We start from the raw sequence: 16,324 nt of genomic DNA on the forward strand, positions 1-16,324 counted from the left end.
CTGAAACCTCTGTATTTACAGGTGAATGTTATGGTATCTTCAAAGCAGTTGAATATATATTAACAATGAAATTAGGAAAAACTTTAATATTTACTGATTCTCAGAGTGCTTTGCAGACTGTCACGAAATTCCCATTTAAATACAAAGCTCAGTTGTCAATAATCTTGGATATCAGAAGTAAACTCCATACATGTCTATTGAATGAATTCGATGTAGTTTTTATATGGTTACCAAGTCACTCCGGGATTGCAGGAAATGAAAAGTCCCATCAATTGGCAAATGATGCAGTGGAGTGTGGTGACGTTTTTCCTTTTAAAAATTACGCCCAAGACCTAACATCCCTTGCTAAAGATTATTTATACGACTCATGGAATGAACACTGGACATCGAGTTCCCAAAAAAAGGGGAAATATTATCATCAATTACAGCCAACAATCCCTATCAAGCCTTGGTTTTATAAAGTAAAGCTTGATAAATCTGCTACTTCTATTCTTATACGTATGCGCCTGGGGCACGTTTGTACTAGAGAGCATCTTTTGAAATTGGGAATTGTTGATACTTCCGAATGTGTTTGTAAAAGTGGAACTCACAATCTAAACCATATATTTTTTTCCTGTCCTTTACACGATTCCTCCGCCCTTTACCAAAATCTATCTTGTCTTACGAATGTATCATTTCCACTATGTATACCATATTTATTGTCTTCCCTTGATCCTGATATATATAAAATCTTGGCATTATTATGAAAATGATATTAAAATTTAATATTTATATACCTATCTTTAATTATTATATCTTTATCTGTATGTAAATTTATATTCAACCTACTGTACTGATCCTTCCTTTTCCAAATTTCATCCGTTTTTTATTTTTCTAATCCTCGTTTCCCCGTTTTTACTTGTCATTGGCTGAGCGTCCATGCGCCAAAGCCACAAAAGAAAAAAAAAAAAAAAAAAACCCTAGTGTCATTACTGTCAATAGACGCGCTGTCAAGCCAAGGAAGCCGTCATATTTTGATGTCATTTGTCGTATTATCCTACTCATTGTTCTGATAAGATTTTATTAAATTCTTCTTGTTTTTACGATTTGTATTTAAAATCATGGAGGATAATAAAGATTATGAACCGCTGGAACCATCTCTAAAAAATGTAATTGAACAGAAATCGTTACGATGGATTTTTGTTGGAGGGAAAGGAGGGGTTGGGAAAACTACGTGCAGGTAACCGTGCAATTTGGTAAATTACTTCCATAATAGCATTTATTTATGTAATATACCTCAAAATTAATATTAATATTATAATTTCTAGCTGTAGCCTCGCTGTCCAGCTGTCTAAAGTTCGGGAGTCTGTGCTTATAATATCTACAGATCCCGCTCATAACATATCTGATGCATTCGGCCAAAAATTTTCTAAGGTGAGGTATTAACAGCTAAAACTAACCACGTTCAATTTACCAAACGATATTCAATATCATTATGAACTGACCTTATGACCTACTTTTTCAAAATATTATTTGTAGGTCCCAACTAAAGTGAAGGGATTCGATAACCTATTTGCGATGGAAATTGACCCTAACGTTGGACTCACAGAGTTGCCTGAGGAGTACTTTGAAGGAGAAACAGAGGCCATGCGCCTCGGCAAAGGAGTTATGCAAGAAATTGTTGGAGCATTTCCTGGTATAGATGAGGCTATGAGTTATGCAGAGGTAATAATAATATATTATAAAATTTTGGGATATTTGTTTTAGAACCAAATGTGACATTGTGTATTGTTTATTAACAATAGTCTTATATATATAACGTGAATACAATGGACTGATATCAAGGCCATGGACAACAGCCTATTAACATGTGTAACTAACTTCCAACTATAAATAATCTAAAGTTTAAATAAATTCCGAGCTGAATCACTTAGACAAGTGAAGACAAACCACATGAATACAATCTCAAGGGATTTACTTATAGCTATTAAAGAGTTCCACTATCCACCACTGGATTCCATCATTGAAACAACTTCAATATATACAATTATTGTATAAATCATCATACCTAATGTGTGCCAAATTTTAATTAGATTTTCGTAAGTCGGTGATCATTACATGAAAGAACCTCAAAGGTGTTGGACCATATAATAAACATTGTACTGTGCTCATAGATTAGTAAAGATACTTCGCCGCCTTGAAATTGAATGAAGCCACAAACGGCTTATTTTAGTAAGTTGTTTTTTTGAATTATTGACAAATAAAAACATTTTTAGAGAAAATTTACGAATAAATAACTAATACTGCGTAATTTACGTAATAAATAAATAATTATTTCAAATATTTTAGGGACATTTTAGCACGGAAACGTGGCAAAACTTTTTTACGCAACTATTTAAATTCTCAAAACTGGGTACATTTTCTTGTTACTGACTGTGCTAGACATCATTGCTAAGTCTGAAAGCCACATAAAAGAAATAGTTATGCAACAGTGTACGAGTCATACTTAACAAATGCCTGTTATAATTACACACTAGTACTGGTATAAGTTTTATTTCAGTTGACTACTAATATAATATTATGTTCATGTGTAATCATCCACAAATAACATTCCTACCTGAAAAGTATGTCTCGGAAAGATAAGTCTCCGTTACCAAAATATTCAAACCAGAGCATAGCAGTGCTTAACTGTTGTTATTAGATAGAAATAGTTGTGGAGTTGGTGCTGGCTCACAGAGTTACATTCAAATTATAATTTGTACTGTAATAATCTATTTCAGGTGATGAAACTGGTAAAGGGCATGAATTTCAGTGCAGTTGTATTTGACACTGCACCCACTGGGCACACACTACGTCTTCTTTCTTTTCCACAAGTTGTTGAGAAGGGGCTTGGGAAATTAATGCGTTTGAAGTCAAAGGTAACAATTTGATCACATTATTTCTTCTTGTAAATGTCTTAAAACATATAGTTGGTCAAGTGCAAAATGTATGTTTTAAAAATAAACATCTTTACTGTGCTGTTAAATTTTAATTATGTTTTTCAATGATCTCACTATTTTAAAGTTTGTAGAAATGTGTCTGCCTGTGTGTAATAAAGTTTTATATGGGTTGCAAAGTTCCAGCTACCTTTCAGGAATTTTTGACTACCTCTATTGAATCACATTTTAGTTTTTTTTTTTTATAATATCAGAGTAGCAGACGAGCTTGCAGTCCACCTGATGGTAAGTGGCTACTGCCGCCCATTGACATCTGTAATCAACCCCAGATAGGATTAGATATTCCTACCTGAGGTCGGCCACAGATGCGCCGCTACCCCTGAGGAGTAAGCTGAAACGCCTCGGAAAAGTATGTCTCCCTTACCACACCCTTCAAACCGGAACACAGCAGCGCCTAACACTGCTGTTATTAGGTAGAAATAGGTGTGGCGGTGGTGCCGCCGGAGTCGAACCACAAAGGGTTCTACCACCTTCAAAAATGAACTCTACTTAACTGCAAATGCACTCCAACAACTAACAATAAAAAAATGATTTCAATGTATCAGAAATACTTACAATGACTTAAATTCCTATTTTAATGATTTTTTTTTATAATGTAAGAGTAGCGGACGAGCATGCAGTCCACCTGATGGTAAGTGGCTACTGCCACCCATGGACACCCATAATCAATCCCAGATTAAATATTACTACCCGAGGTCGGCCACAGATGCTCCATTACCCTTGAGGACTATGTTGAAACGCCTCAGAAAAGTATGTCTCCCTTAGTACACCCTTCAAACCAGAACACAGCAGCACTTAACACTGCTGTTATGAGGCAGAAATAAGTGTGGTGGTGGTGCCGCTGGAGTCGAACTACAATGCGTTCTACCACCTTCAGAAAGGGTTCTACCACCATCTATCCAATATCACACCTAAGCGCCCTTTATACAGTAGTTTATCAGTATCTCTACAAACATATTTTTATTACAGGTGGCACCATTCATCAACCAAGTAGCCAGTCTATTTGGTCTCGCAGAGTTCAACTCTGACATATTTAGTAACAAAATGGACGAAATGTTGTCCGTGATCCGACAAGTGAATATACAGTTCAAGGATCCGAACCAAACGACATTTGTGTGCGTTTGCATCGCCGAGTTCCTGTCGTTGTATGAGACCGAGCGTCTAGTCCAGGAGCTTACCCGCTGCGGTATCGATACGCACAATATTATCGTAAACCAGTTGTTACTACGCACTTCAGCGCCATGCGAGCTGTGCGCGGCGAGGCACAAAGTCCAAGAGAAATACTTGGAGCAAATCGCAGATTTATACGAAGATTTCCACGTAACAAAACTGCCGTTGCTAGACAAGGAAGTGCGTGGGGCAGATGCTGTCAATTCGTTCTCAGAATACTTGTTAACCCCATATCAACCCCCGTCTTCAGACTCCTAGATATATTTCTTGTTTTTTTGGTTATCAGTATATAAATATATAAATGGTAAAACAATTATATTCAAAATAACTTATTGACTTAAAATTTGTTCTCAATTACAATCACATTGCAATTTTAATTGTATTATACAAGGGTTAGGGTGCTGAATCACACTAGTATTAACACTACAAAGTATATTTTTGGAAATAGGAATAAAACTATGTTCTTTTTTTTTAAATAATTCTATTTCAATATGCTTTTCATGCTAGTATATAAAAGTATAATTGTATAATATTCCGGATTATAAAATGTAATATTTACATTCATTCTTTTATTTACTTATTTTACCTCTAATTTATCATAAATACCTTAGCAGATACCTAATAATTAAGCTATTAATACTCGGTATAGAAGACACATACAGACACATAGAAACACACATTACATAATAAGTAAAATCTGTCACAACAGTCAATGAGATTTTGTACAAAAAGATAAATCTAATATTTTAGCGAATGACTTAATGTACTAGTGATCCAGCCACACTTAAATACTCAAAAAGTAGCAATTTTGAAGCTTTAAAAACGTTTTTGTTGGCCTTGAAACACTAACATTATTTCGACTTTGACTTCAAAATATGAATGCATATTAAAGTTATGGTCCTTTATACATAATGATAATGCTATTATAGCCTGATTCATAGTTAGGGAGTCCAAAATGTAAACAAACTGTAAATTCGTTGCTTATAAATGTGTAATACTAACAGCGTAACGTAAATCGTGGTTAAAATGGAACAAAAACTCGTTCACAAGGGCCCTTTTAAAATTGAACATTAGTGTGGCTATTATCACTTCACAACCAAATAAATAAAATGCAGTACAATGTCTAATTCAAGTATTGTACATAATAGGTCGTTGTGACATTGCATTTATATGTTGCATTGTACTATAAAAAACGAACAGCAAATAGACATCTTAAATAGGCAATCAAGTATGGATTGGTCATACATTATTATTTGATATAGGAACCGTGTATTCGAATAAAAATGCCAATTTTCTCTCACTTGTCAAAAACATGGATAGCTTTTTGTCGTTTATATTGTTTAAAAAAGTAAATTCTGTTTCGATAGACATAAAACGTACGACATTGAGTAGGGTTCGCCGTATCGATCTGACATGTTGAGATATGATTTCGATTCGATGAATAATGAATTTTAAATTCCTTTAGATCTGGGTGTTTTTGTACTCGCCTATATCCATTACTGCGACACAGAATCATAATGTGCTGTACCTATTACTTTACAAAGCGTTATTATAAATGCAATGGTAACAGATTTCAGGTTAATTAGGATAATATCTGATTGGGGTAAAAAACCATACGAATTAAAATTGTGGGTTAAATTGACCCCAGCTCAGATATTAGACAAATAACCTGGTGTTACCTAATACATAATGTCTTCATAACTACTGATGAAAAATAAATTAACTACTTCTCATAATTATTTAGCATATTTTTAGTGGCCTTACATGGCAGTGATAGATATATTATTATAATTAAATTAATACTCATTCAAAAAATCAATCATATACATCTATATATTTTATATCTTGAATCTTTAAAATAATGTCTTCAAATGAATGATATTTAGTCATTAAACCTGATATATGCGCCGAGTGAATGCAAACAAAATATGATTTAAATAAATAAACATTTGAAAACACAAACATAATTTTGTACTTTGTAAAATATGTAAAATAAGCTTTATTATCTCAACACAACAAATAGTAACCCGTAAATAGATGGTAAAATTTCCCTCCCAAATAAAATTTATTGGGGGTAATATCATATTGGGGGTAATATCAAAATTTGTAGCTCATTTTGATCCCAGCTCTGACATTACCCCAACCAACTCAAATTGATGAGACACATAATTTAATCAAACCACACAATAAACATTCCGTTTAAAACAATAACAAAGCAACTAATAACAATAAAAATCTTGACACTAATCTCAAAATCAGTATAAAATTACAAAACCTTTAGCCTTAGTAAAAAAAATTCAATACAAAAAAAATGAAAATGGCTCCATCATAAGTCTTTAAATTTCTTTACCTGCTCGATTTGATAAAACACTAACAGGTAAAAAATAATAAATAAAATTATTTTTGCTTGTCTGAATTGCTATTTTGAGCACTTTTTCTCGATAACCTTTTAATATTGAAATTCATACTAAGACCTTGAGCAGTTTCATGAGTTTCATGTCTGCAACAAGTAACATATTTGTTCCACTTTAGTAAACATTCATTCGGTCGGCAGCGAATTCATAAATGTATAATATATAAAATGACGTTAGAGGCTATTCAAAAAAATTGTAGCAAAAGTGGGAAATACATTATTTCTACGCTGTCCAGTTACCAACATATTCCTTGTGACAATATCAATTTTGTGACAACAAATTAAAACAGTGCTTTTCAATGTATAAAAAACAATACTTGCTTCGAAAAATATGTTTACAGTTTTACAAGTAGGTCTTAATTCTTTATTTAAATAATACTTAATTATTTAAAATAAATAATAATGTGATACTCATTTCATATCTGTAATATAATAAAATACAGGTTAAAAACAAAGTCGCGTACGGCTTCGCAAAATATTTTCACAAACTAAAGGCCTGGCCAAACAGAACGCGTATTTTAGCGCCGCGCTATGCGTTAGCGCTAGAAGAAAATCCTGACGCCGCGCTCTAGTGCCGAGTTGTGTTGTACTGGGTTACTACAGAACGATCACACATAGCGCGTACGCGTGCGCTTGTCGCGGCGCTCGGCGTTCTTGTAGCTGGGCGTTGTATTTTTTTGCAGATTTGCGTACAAGCGTCATTGGACGAGTACGCGCGTACGCGTACGCGCTCTGTGTGACCGCTTAGTAGTAACTCAGTACAATACAACTCAGCGGCGTCAGGATTTACTACTAGCGCTAACGCCCTAGCGCGGCGCTAGAATACGCGCTCTGTGTGGCCAGACCTTAAGGGGGTTGTACCGCAAGAACGTTGAAAAACACTGATTTAAAAGTTCCATTCCTGATTTACAAAACCAACACAGTTCGGACTTCTTCAATCAATGTTAATAACAATGGACATTTCGATAGCAGTCTGCCGACAGAGGTCACTTTGGTCAAGGCGCAGGTCGTTTGCATTTCAAATATATGTTAAGTACCTTCTACACTATTTATATTTATGACTATATCTTAAGATAACGATACAGATGGCGTAAAAGTATATCATAGTATATAATAATATTTACACTATTATGCCATCAAATACGACTTGGCAGCAAACGCAAAGTATGTATTTTTATAATTTCATAATTAATACTGTACAAAAAGTTGTTGGTAGCCAAAAATGTGATGTATAAATAAATATATTTAGGTTCGACATACAATAAATGAGTTGGCTTTACTCGGCCATGTATGTACGAGTTCGTTGTACGTGCCTACAGAACACTATTGGCGCTGAAAATCAATAAGTACTTCAAATATTTGTATACAGTAACCAAACAGTATCTTACGAGAAAACATACATTTACTTATTGGTATATAGATCATATACTTATATAGATCTTAGGTATAACATGCCCACGGCTTAACTAATCTATTAATTTTAGTGCTGATTTTGTGACGTCATAATTAAAATGTATGCAACAAATAATATTCGGCCATATTTGGTTTTGTTGATGACCACAGAAATTTAATGGCAGTCAAAAGCAATAAGAAGTCCTTATTTTGGTAAACAGTAAACACATAGTTATATAATAGTAATATCGTTCTTAAGTTATAATAGAACAACGCTTACAGATTTATCGGTCTAGTAATTATGAGGAGAACATAGCCTCGTGACGTCACACTACTACAAGATATAAAGTACATAACATTATAAAATATTATTTAATACACTATGAAATAATAATAAAAAAATGTAAATTTATATTTTATTAAATTTGCAAGAGTGACGTCACTATTACCAGCGGGGACGGGGGCATAAATGTCACAAATGTCAACTTTGTGTCAAACGTCAAAAACGCGGGTTATTCACATGGCACGTTCCACTTAATCCTCGTGGGGCCCGCCCGCTCACTTCTTGTATCGCTTGTGTCAGGTGTAGCGTAGCGGCGCGGGCACGTGCCAAGCGGCCAGCGCCGCGCCGAGCACCGCACCGCACAGCGCCGCCGCGCAGGCGCCCGCCTCGAACAGCAGCTTCGGTGTGAACACGCCCCAGATCATCAGGTGCCGGCAGTGGATCGTCGCGGACAGCGCGCACGCGAACACCTGTATTTACACTTATTTTTATTTGTGAACATTTTACACTTATTTTTTTATTTTAATCATATTTACAGCTAACACTACAGATTTACGCCTAATGCGTTAGAGTCATAAAAAAAAATATAACATCAATAAATTTAGTGAATAGTCAATTATAGTAAATTTCAGATTAATTGGTAAATTTATAATTAAGTTTATTGTTTATCTAAATGGTTTCGTCTTTAGCTATGAATAAGTAAAAATAACGCCGCTTTATCTAGTACCTAAGTGCAGTTTATAAAGAAAGGCCATTGACAAAAAATAAAATATAAAACTTACAAATTCAATTAGAAAAATACGTTATTTAATATTATTACCGACATTAAATATTAAAATATCTTTTATTTATGTTAAATCCACGAAAATAATTATCACAAAATAATTTCACACACCTTTCCTTAATAATTATTACTAATTATTTTTTTCTTTAAAATGCATAGACTCCCCGGAAAACTTTATAACATATAACAATAATAATATGAATTATATTATATTAAAACTAAGTATTAATGTAAAGATACAGTACCCTGACAGCAAAACAGAGTCCAAACTTAAGGCAGAGAGCGAACACGGCGGAGAGCTGAGTCCGTGGACTTAGTGTAGCGCTGCCGTGGCCCCACAGCGCCAACAGCGGCACTGTTGCTCCGAAGAGGAATGGCATTCCTGCAAATACAACATTAAAAATATAATGTTTTATCTAGTCTAGTCTAATAACATCGTGTTATTGAGTCATTTACTTCTCATTCTTAGCTCCAGCGTATCAAAAATATTTTGTCTAATATCATGTAGACTACCTTACGATAGGTATGTATTTTTATATAGAAAGGTATAAATATACGACCTTATAGCGCCATTCTGATTTGTTAGAAAAGCAACCAATATCGGATTTAAGGTAAATAGATTACTATAAAGTTATTGCTTTTAGAAATCTCTTTTTTTTATTGTTTCATAGGAATTTTCTAAAACAAATAAACCTAGCTAAGATTAAAATCTAGACGTGCGCATAGTTACGTACATTTAATCAAGATAAGAAAGTAATTCAAGGTTTTCATAGTGTTATCTACTAACGTTATTTGCAGTTAGTTGACATACCTGCAATGTTTTATCTGAGATTTGGTTTATATTTCTTGGTCATCTTTTATTAAATGGGACTTACATACACTAACATCTTTAACCAACTCGTAAGGAACCTGTCCTACCTAAAGAGATATCAGAATAATTAGCTATGCCTAAGAACTAAGGCACAGGCTCCTACATCCTTCTAATCACAACAGTGTTGGTATAAGTCAACTTTTTTATAATATAGGAGTAGAAAACATCTTATGGTAAGGGGCTACTACCGCCCAAGAACATCTGTAATCAACCCCCTATAGGATTAGATATCCCTACCTGAGGTTGGCCACAGATGCGCCGCTACGCCTGTGGACTAAGCTGGAACGACTCGGAAAAGTATGTCTCCCTTACCACACCCTTTAAACCAGAACACATCAGCGCTTAACAAAAAGTCAAAAAGTTCCATCACCAAAAACTCACCAAAAAGATGTAACCACAGCAGAATAGCCGAAATCACTGGTCCCACTGAGAGGTAGTTAGGATCACCGGCGTGGAACACTGGGAACCATCTAATATGGCCCAGCGTGGCGTGATGGCCCGTCCCGTAGAACAAGTAGGAGGCTAGAAGCGCCCACACGCAAGCCACACTTGAATTGCATCTAGTTGCTAGTGCTGAAAAATAATGTTTACAAATAATAAATACATAAAATATTTTCTGTTTCCACTTAAAAACTGACTATAATCATCTAAATTTATAGTATGCTCAATGACACAATCCGGAAATATAAGAGGCAAATCCTTAATTCAATCATAGTTTTATTTATCTGTAAATAAATTTTGGAAACGGGTCCTGAATAAATTCTCGTGAAAAATGCAGTCGCATTTTTTCCTCTGCCACCAAAAAGTTAAATGGTCACGGGACGTCTATCGGTATTCATTCATCAACTCTTAAAAGTCTTCAATTTAGGCTGACATTGCCTTAAATTCACCCGATCTCGTTCATTGTATGTAATGCAAGATTCAGATTTGCAAGGTACAGGTCTAACAAAAGCAAAAAAAAAAATTGGCAGTACTTACAAAATTTAGGAGCTCCATCTGTTTTCAACTGCGTAACTATGTTCAACGTTAGGTATCCTAGCAGCAGAGCAAGGGCCGCGGACGGCGCATACGACGCTCCCAGCACTAGCGTATTCGCCAGGTATATCACTAATCCACACACAATCACCGGCAACGCTGCTCCTCGGTTCTCTCTCCGCCAGAGCAATATAAACATGGCAGTTATCGCTAACCAAGCACCTCGTGCCAGCAGCCGTGAACGGCTAGGAGAGCCCAGAGAGCCCCAACCCACTGCCCAATGCGCACACGCAAATATACCCCCTAGAACGATGCCATACCCTCGCCAGCCTATATACCGCCTCGTCACAGCAATCACAGCTGATGTGGAGCCTAACGCCAGTACCAACGCAACCCTAGACGTTTGCCCTGTAGGCATATTCCCCCCTGCAGTCCAACAGTCTCCCTGTTCTTCCCTACATCCGCGGTACGGTCTAGTCATCGCCAAGGCGACGCCACAAGCCACCCACACCGCCATTGCCCGTATAGTACCTATGTTCCAGGCCATCAGACCCAAGACGGAGAGAGTAAGGAAAGATAAACCTGCCCCTTCTTCTATTATGTAGCTGTTTGAAACCAGAACCGCCGCAGAAGCGACAAACGCAGCGCGGGCAAATCTTTCATAGAACTGCGATCTGCTCTCGTACCACCGATTGGTGATACCATCCCAGTGCATAACAACTAAGGCACAAACGACAGCGCCGGAGACTAAGCCAGTGCTAAATATCAGAGTATATTCAACATCCTCGAGGGAATTGAAATAATACGCAGTATAACAACAGACGACTGATATGACAATACCGGATAGACCGCTAGAAACAAAATTGCTAGCAAAAATGAGCGGGATTCGGTCGATTGGGATCCCTTCACAGATTAACCAGTTGAAAAATATTACGATAAGTAACAATAGCAAAGCTCTCATCATCGATAGTGAGTCAAACTCAACCCAGACTTCTCGGAAGACGCCACGGATGGTGTCCATTAATTCCCTGTAACAAATTAAATTAATAGCAAAATCTCGGAATATAGACATACCAAATTAAAATGACCCCAGTGTATTGTTCTTACCTAACATCTTTAACGTAAGCCCGGAGTTCAGCTTCACTTTTTACATTGACTGCTTTTTCCATCTGATCTCTTGTATCGTTGATCAGTTGCGCCAGTCTATCCAGGGACACCTGTTGTGACTCTTCTCCATACCTGACCATGTATTGTGTAACCTAAATGGTATATTTCAATTATAGTGAGTATATACATCACACAAATAAGTATTAGGAAAGGGCAGTCAGTTTTAAATTTAAGTCAGGCTTCACATTTATTATTTGTTTTCACTGTACTACTGACTTTCTAATAATAATACAAAAAATCTATTTCAGTTTACCAATTAAAACTTTATAAGAAATCCACATTATGCTTATTTAGCTTATTAGCATTAGACTTCTAATATACATCTAACTTTCTAATATATCTGATTTTGATCTGATTTCTGATATCTTATATGATCATCTAATATATCTGATTTTGATCTGATTTCTGATATCTAATATGATCATCATAATTATATGTACGGTTCCTTAAGTTTCGCATTAGACTTAATTACAAACAAATTGACTAATACAAAAAATAACTACCTGTTTCAACTTATTGCTCAGATGCAACAACGTTTGTGTCATCGTCATCGCGGGTAGCACAGGCAACAGGAGGTTTCCTAGAGAGGGCGCGGGCGGAGGGCGACCCAACGCCGCACTCATTGTGGGCGCAAGGTCAGTTTGCTGCACCTCTCTACCGGGTATCGCGTCACTCTTGTCCCCTGCTAACCCCGCCCCGCGGTAAGCAAACATCGCCGCGGTACGCTCAGCTTTACTCTCACCGCCATGGTCTCCTAGTAACCAAGAAATTGTTTTTAAAACCAGGAAGGCTTGTTGAATGAGAATACACAATCCAGTTAGACATTTCATTAAAGCCGGCTACTGCGTTATACCCATACAAAAAAAGAGCGGCTAAAGTTCGAAGTAGATGGCGCTTCATATGCATACAATCACTACAATGAAAATTCATACCACAGACCTATATTCATACACAAGACAAAGCAAAAATAATAATTTGCTAGTAAATTGTATAACAGTGTTTTATGGTTACCAGACTTTTATGGTTCTAATTGAAATAAATAGAAGGCATTATTCATTGACGCACACATATTGCGAGTTTCATCGAAAAACAGTGTCTTACTTCTGTACAACATTTTCACTGTAAAATAAATTTCAATAACATATCCATTCGATCGCTATGAAATTAAGTATCATTTACTTTCTTTGACATTCTACATATGAGTATATCATTATGAACATTTCATTTTAATCAGGTAACAATTGTGAGTAACAATATCTACTAAGGCATCATAAGCACAGCCATAGAAATGAGCCTAACTTGCCATGCAATAACATAATAACATGATTAATTATAACATCGCCAACATAACAACTAAGACTTATATGTAACTACTTTTATGCTTTAGAATCACACACATCAATTCAAAAAATTTCAAACAAAAAATTATGCAAACAATTTATATAGTAACACATATTATTGTCCTTTCTACATTCAAAAACTAATGTACCTACCCTCTGAATCTTTCCATTCTTGTGAGTCTAAAACAATATAAAAGATATTTAATTGTGAATGAATTAATTTATGAACAATTTGATGATGAAAATATATATTTTACACACAACATGTATAAAGTTGATAGCATACTCGTAGATTGCAATCATAGACACACTTTTTTTTATAAAATGTCTACACTACAAACAAAATGAAAGGGAAGTAAAGATGTGGTTTTGTTGAGAGTGAAAGAGACAATACTAATCGCTTCATTGTGTTTCATATTACAGCATGTAACACAAATAAGGGGCCCTAATTTGTGCCTATGACAATATTTCTAAAACATATTTTCTAAAACACAGGTCGCAACCCCCTTTTAAAAATCAAAATGCCTCTACAACATGGTCACAGTCAAATAAGGAAAAAATTAATATAAAGCTAATTTTAGTAAGGATATATTAATTATATGAAGTTTGTAATAATAGTTAACCAATACTTAATTATAGAAACAAATAAAAGTGTAGAAAGATATGGGGGCCACATGATATTTTTACATACTAAAGGGGTTGTGCCATGAATTTTTTTTAAAAACACTCTTTTAAAACTATATAATTTTAATCAAATCCTAATTTACCTGATTCAGTCATGCCATGATCACCGACAACATACAGCAAAACATCTGGAGGGAGCATTTCGATAATTTTTTGTAATCTTTCATTGGTTTCGTTCAATTTCCTGGTCATCTCCGGGTGGTTTGGGCCATATCTGTGTCCTGCGTGGTCCACACCGAGGTAATGTGCCACGAGGAGTTCCCAGTCATCTTTTATCAATTCATCGTATATTTTGGAATCAACCTCTGTAAGATAAAGTGTTCATTAATGTAACTTTAAGGGGCTAAGATGGTCAGTATATATAAGTGAAGTGAATATTTTAAAGGTGGTAGAACCCTTTGTGGTTCGACTCCGGCGGCACCACCGCCACACCCATTTCTACCTAATAACAGCAGTGCTAGGCGCTGCTGTGTTCCGGTTTGAAGGGTGTGGTAAGGGAGACAAACTTCTCCGAGGCGTTCCAGCTTAGTCCTCAAGAGTAGCGGCGTATCTGTGGCCGACCTCAGATAGGAATATCTAATCCTATCTGGGGTTGATTACAGATGTCCATGGGCGGCAGTAGTCACTTACCATCAGGTGGACTGCATGCTCATCTGCTAATCTTATATTATAAAAAAAAAAAAAATGTAAGTGAGCCAGCATGCATACAAATTCAATAACTTCCCCAGTCAAGTCAAACTAGTTCTATCATCTTACACACATACATCTCATACTCATCTTACATCTTATCTTAGCAATGTAAGACTTAATGATAATATATTTATTCCATGTAAAGGCTGCACTATGCACACTTTGAATCAATAGTTAACAAAGTTAAGGTAAATACCTGAATCAACAGTATCCAGATCCCAGGTGTGGAAGGAGTAGAGAGCATGTGAGCGTAACCATCTCCCGGGCATCAGCCGAGCCCATGTGTCATCACCTAGCAGCACTGCCCGATTCTTGCCTTTTATAGACTGTACAACAAAAATGCAATGTAAGTCATATAAGTACCACTTTTTGTTTGTTAGGAAAGGCAAATCAAATAGAGTTTTGTATAAAAACCTGCATAAAGTACACTTTATATAAATTAGCTATAGGCCACTTGTTGATATACCCATAATTTATTTAACACATTTCATATATTTGGTATATATAACTTTATATATACTATCAGTTACTTTGTTAAAAAGTGGTAAAATAGACAAAATAAAAAACATATTGTCTTATAAGAATTTTCCAATTAGACAAGTTTATACTTCATGGTATTAGAAAATCAAGATATCTGTATATTAGTAAATACCACACACCTGATCAATAACATTGTCTTCCAGTAACTCCAAAGCAGCAAAGTTAGAACTGGCATCAACGAACGTAGGCAAGGAGCCGGTGACGAGTGCTTTTATACGTTGCAGCGTTGTTGTGGGCGGGTCGGCTATGAAGCGAAAGACGCGCGCCCGGTCAGGGTATCGGTCTAACATCTGTTTTATTATCGGCAGTCGGTTCTGGTAGTGCAAAGGCGTGTGTATACTAGCATCGAACTCTGTAAAGTCATATCTTAAAGCGTCTACCAATACAAACACCACCCGATTACGCTTACTCGCGCAGACCATCGGCGCTCCAGAATTTGACAATATACGCCGGATTTTCTCATCCTCCGTACAAAATGAGGTAGCTGTCGAATTTTCCCGCCCATCACAACCGATCGCACTCAGCGCAACACAGTCCGATACATCGCTCAATGTTTTACGAGATAACAAAAAACCGTGCCCGAATAAAATTATTGCCGATATAACTAAGTATGAAAACCACACAAGGTACAAAACGAAGTTCCATTTTTCTTTCATAGCTGATATTTTACTATTTGTATTATGCAGTCATTTATTATTTCTATGTTAATTAATTAAAAATTAGTTCTTCCAAAAATTAAATTCCCAGCCATGCATTACAAGCTGTCACTCTTTTAGTCTTTTGTGACATTGACATAAATGTTGCATTGTTCTATGCTCTTTATATGTTATGCCATATCCAGACTTGACTTGACTTTATTTTGTTTACATATTAATAACCTCGTAACTCTTATGATGGGTGTGTTTATTTAAAGTTCTATCATTCTATACTATACATATTATCATGATATGTAAACACTTAAATGTGGTGAGTATACTGCCATCCGATATATTATAGCAGCAGATTATACAATATAAATGTATGTGTTGAACGGTTGTTAC

The 16,324-nt window shown here is 35.7% G+C and overlaps 2 protein-coding genes across 3 annotated transcripts; one reads left to right on the plus strand and one right to left on the minus strand.

The window, feature by feature from the left end:
* Positions 1–980: 980 nt before the first annotated feature.
* Positions 981–4,703, plus strand: LOC140752453 (ATPase ASNA1 homolog). The gene is made up of 5 exons (XM_073086758.1): positions 981–1,219; positions 1,308–1,413; positions 1,519–1,704; positions 2,760–2,897; positions 3,945–4,703. The coding sequence occupies exons 1-5, from the start codon at positions 1,101–1,103 to the stop codon at positions 4,401–4,403; spliced, it is 1,008 nt and encodes a 335-aa protein (XP_072942859.1). The 5' UTR covers positions 981–1,100; the 3' UTR covers positions 4,404–4,703.
* A 2,797-nt stretch (positions 4,704–7,500) lies between these two features.
* Positions 7,501–16,061, minus strand: PIG-O (phosphatidylinositol glycan anchor biosynthesis class O). 2 transcript variants are annotated; one of them, XM_073086743.1, is made up of 10 exons: positions 15,404–16,061; positions 14,941–15,070; positions 14,138–14,359; positions 13,524–13,550; positions 12,534–12,784; positions 11,971–12,122; positions 10,867–11,891; positions 10,270–10,461; positions 9,263–9,399; positions 7,501–8,703 (listed from the first exon to the last, which is right to left on the minus strand). In XM_073086743.1, the coding sequence occupies exons 1-10, from the start codon at positions 15,938–15,940 to the stop codon at positions 8,530–8,532; spliced, it is 2,847 nt and encodes a 948-aa protein (XP_072942844.1). In that variant the 5' UTR covers positions 15,941–16,061; the 3' UTR covers positions 7,501–8,529. The 2 variants fall into 2 exon arrangements, with proteins under 2 accessions (XP_072942844.1, XP_072942845.1); XM_073086744.1 differs by lacking the exon at positions 13,524–13,550.
* Between the last annotated feature and the right edge of the window lie 263 nt (positions 16,062–16,324).

This window comes from Epargyreus clarus, unplaced genomic scaffold, assembly GCF_041222505.1.
Source record: "Epargyreus clarus isolate Ecla_fem2 unplaced genomic scaffold, WU_Ecla_fem_2.2 ptg000024l, whole genome shotgun sequence".
In the NCBI taxonomy this organism is placed as follows: domain Eukaryota; kingdom Metazoa; phylum Arthropoda; class Insecta; order Lepidoptera; family Hesperiidae; genus Epargyreus; species Epargyreus clarus.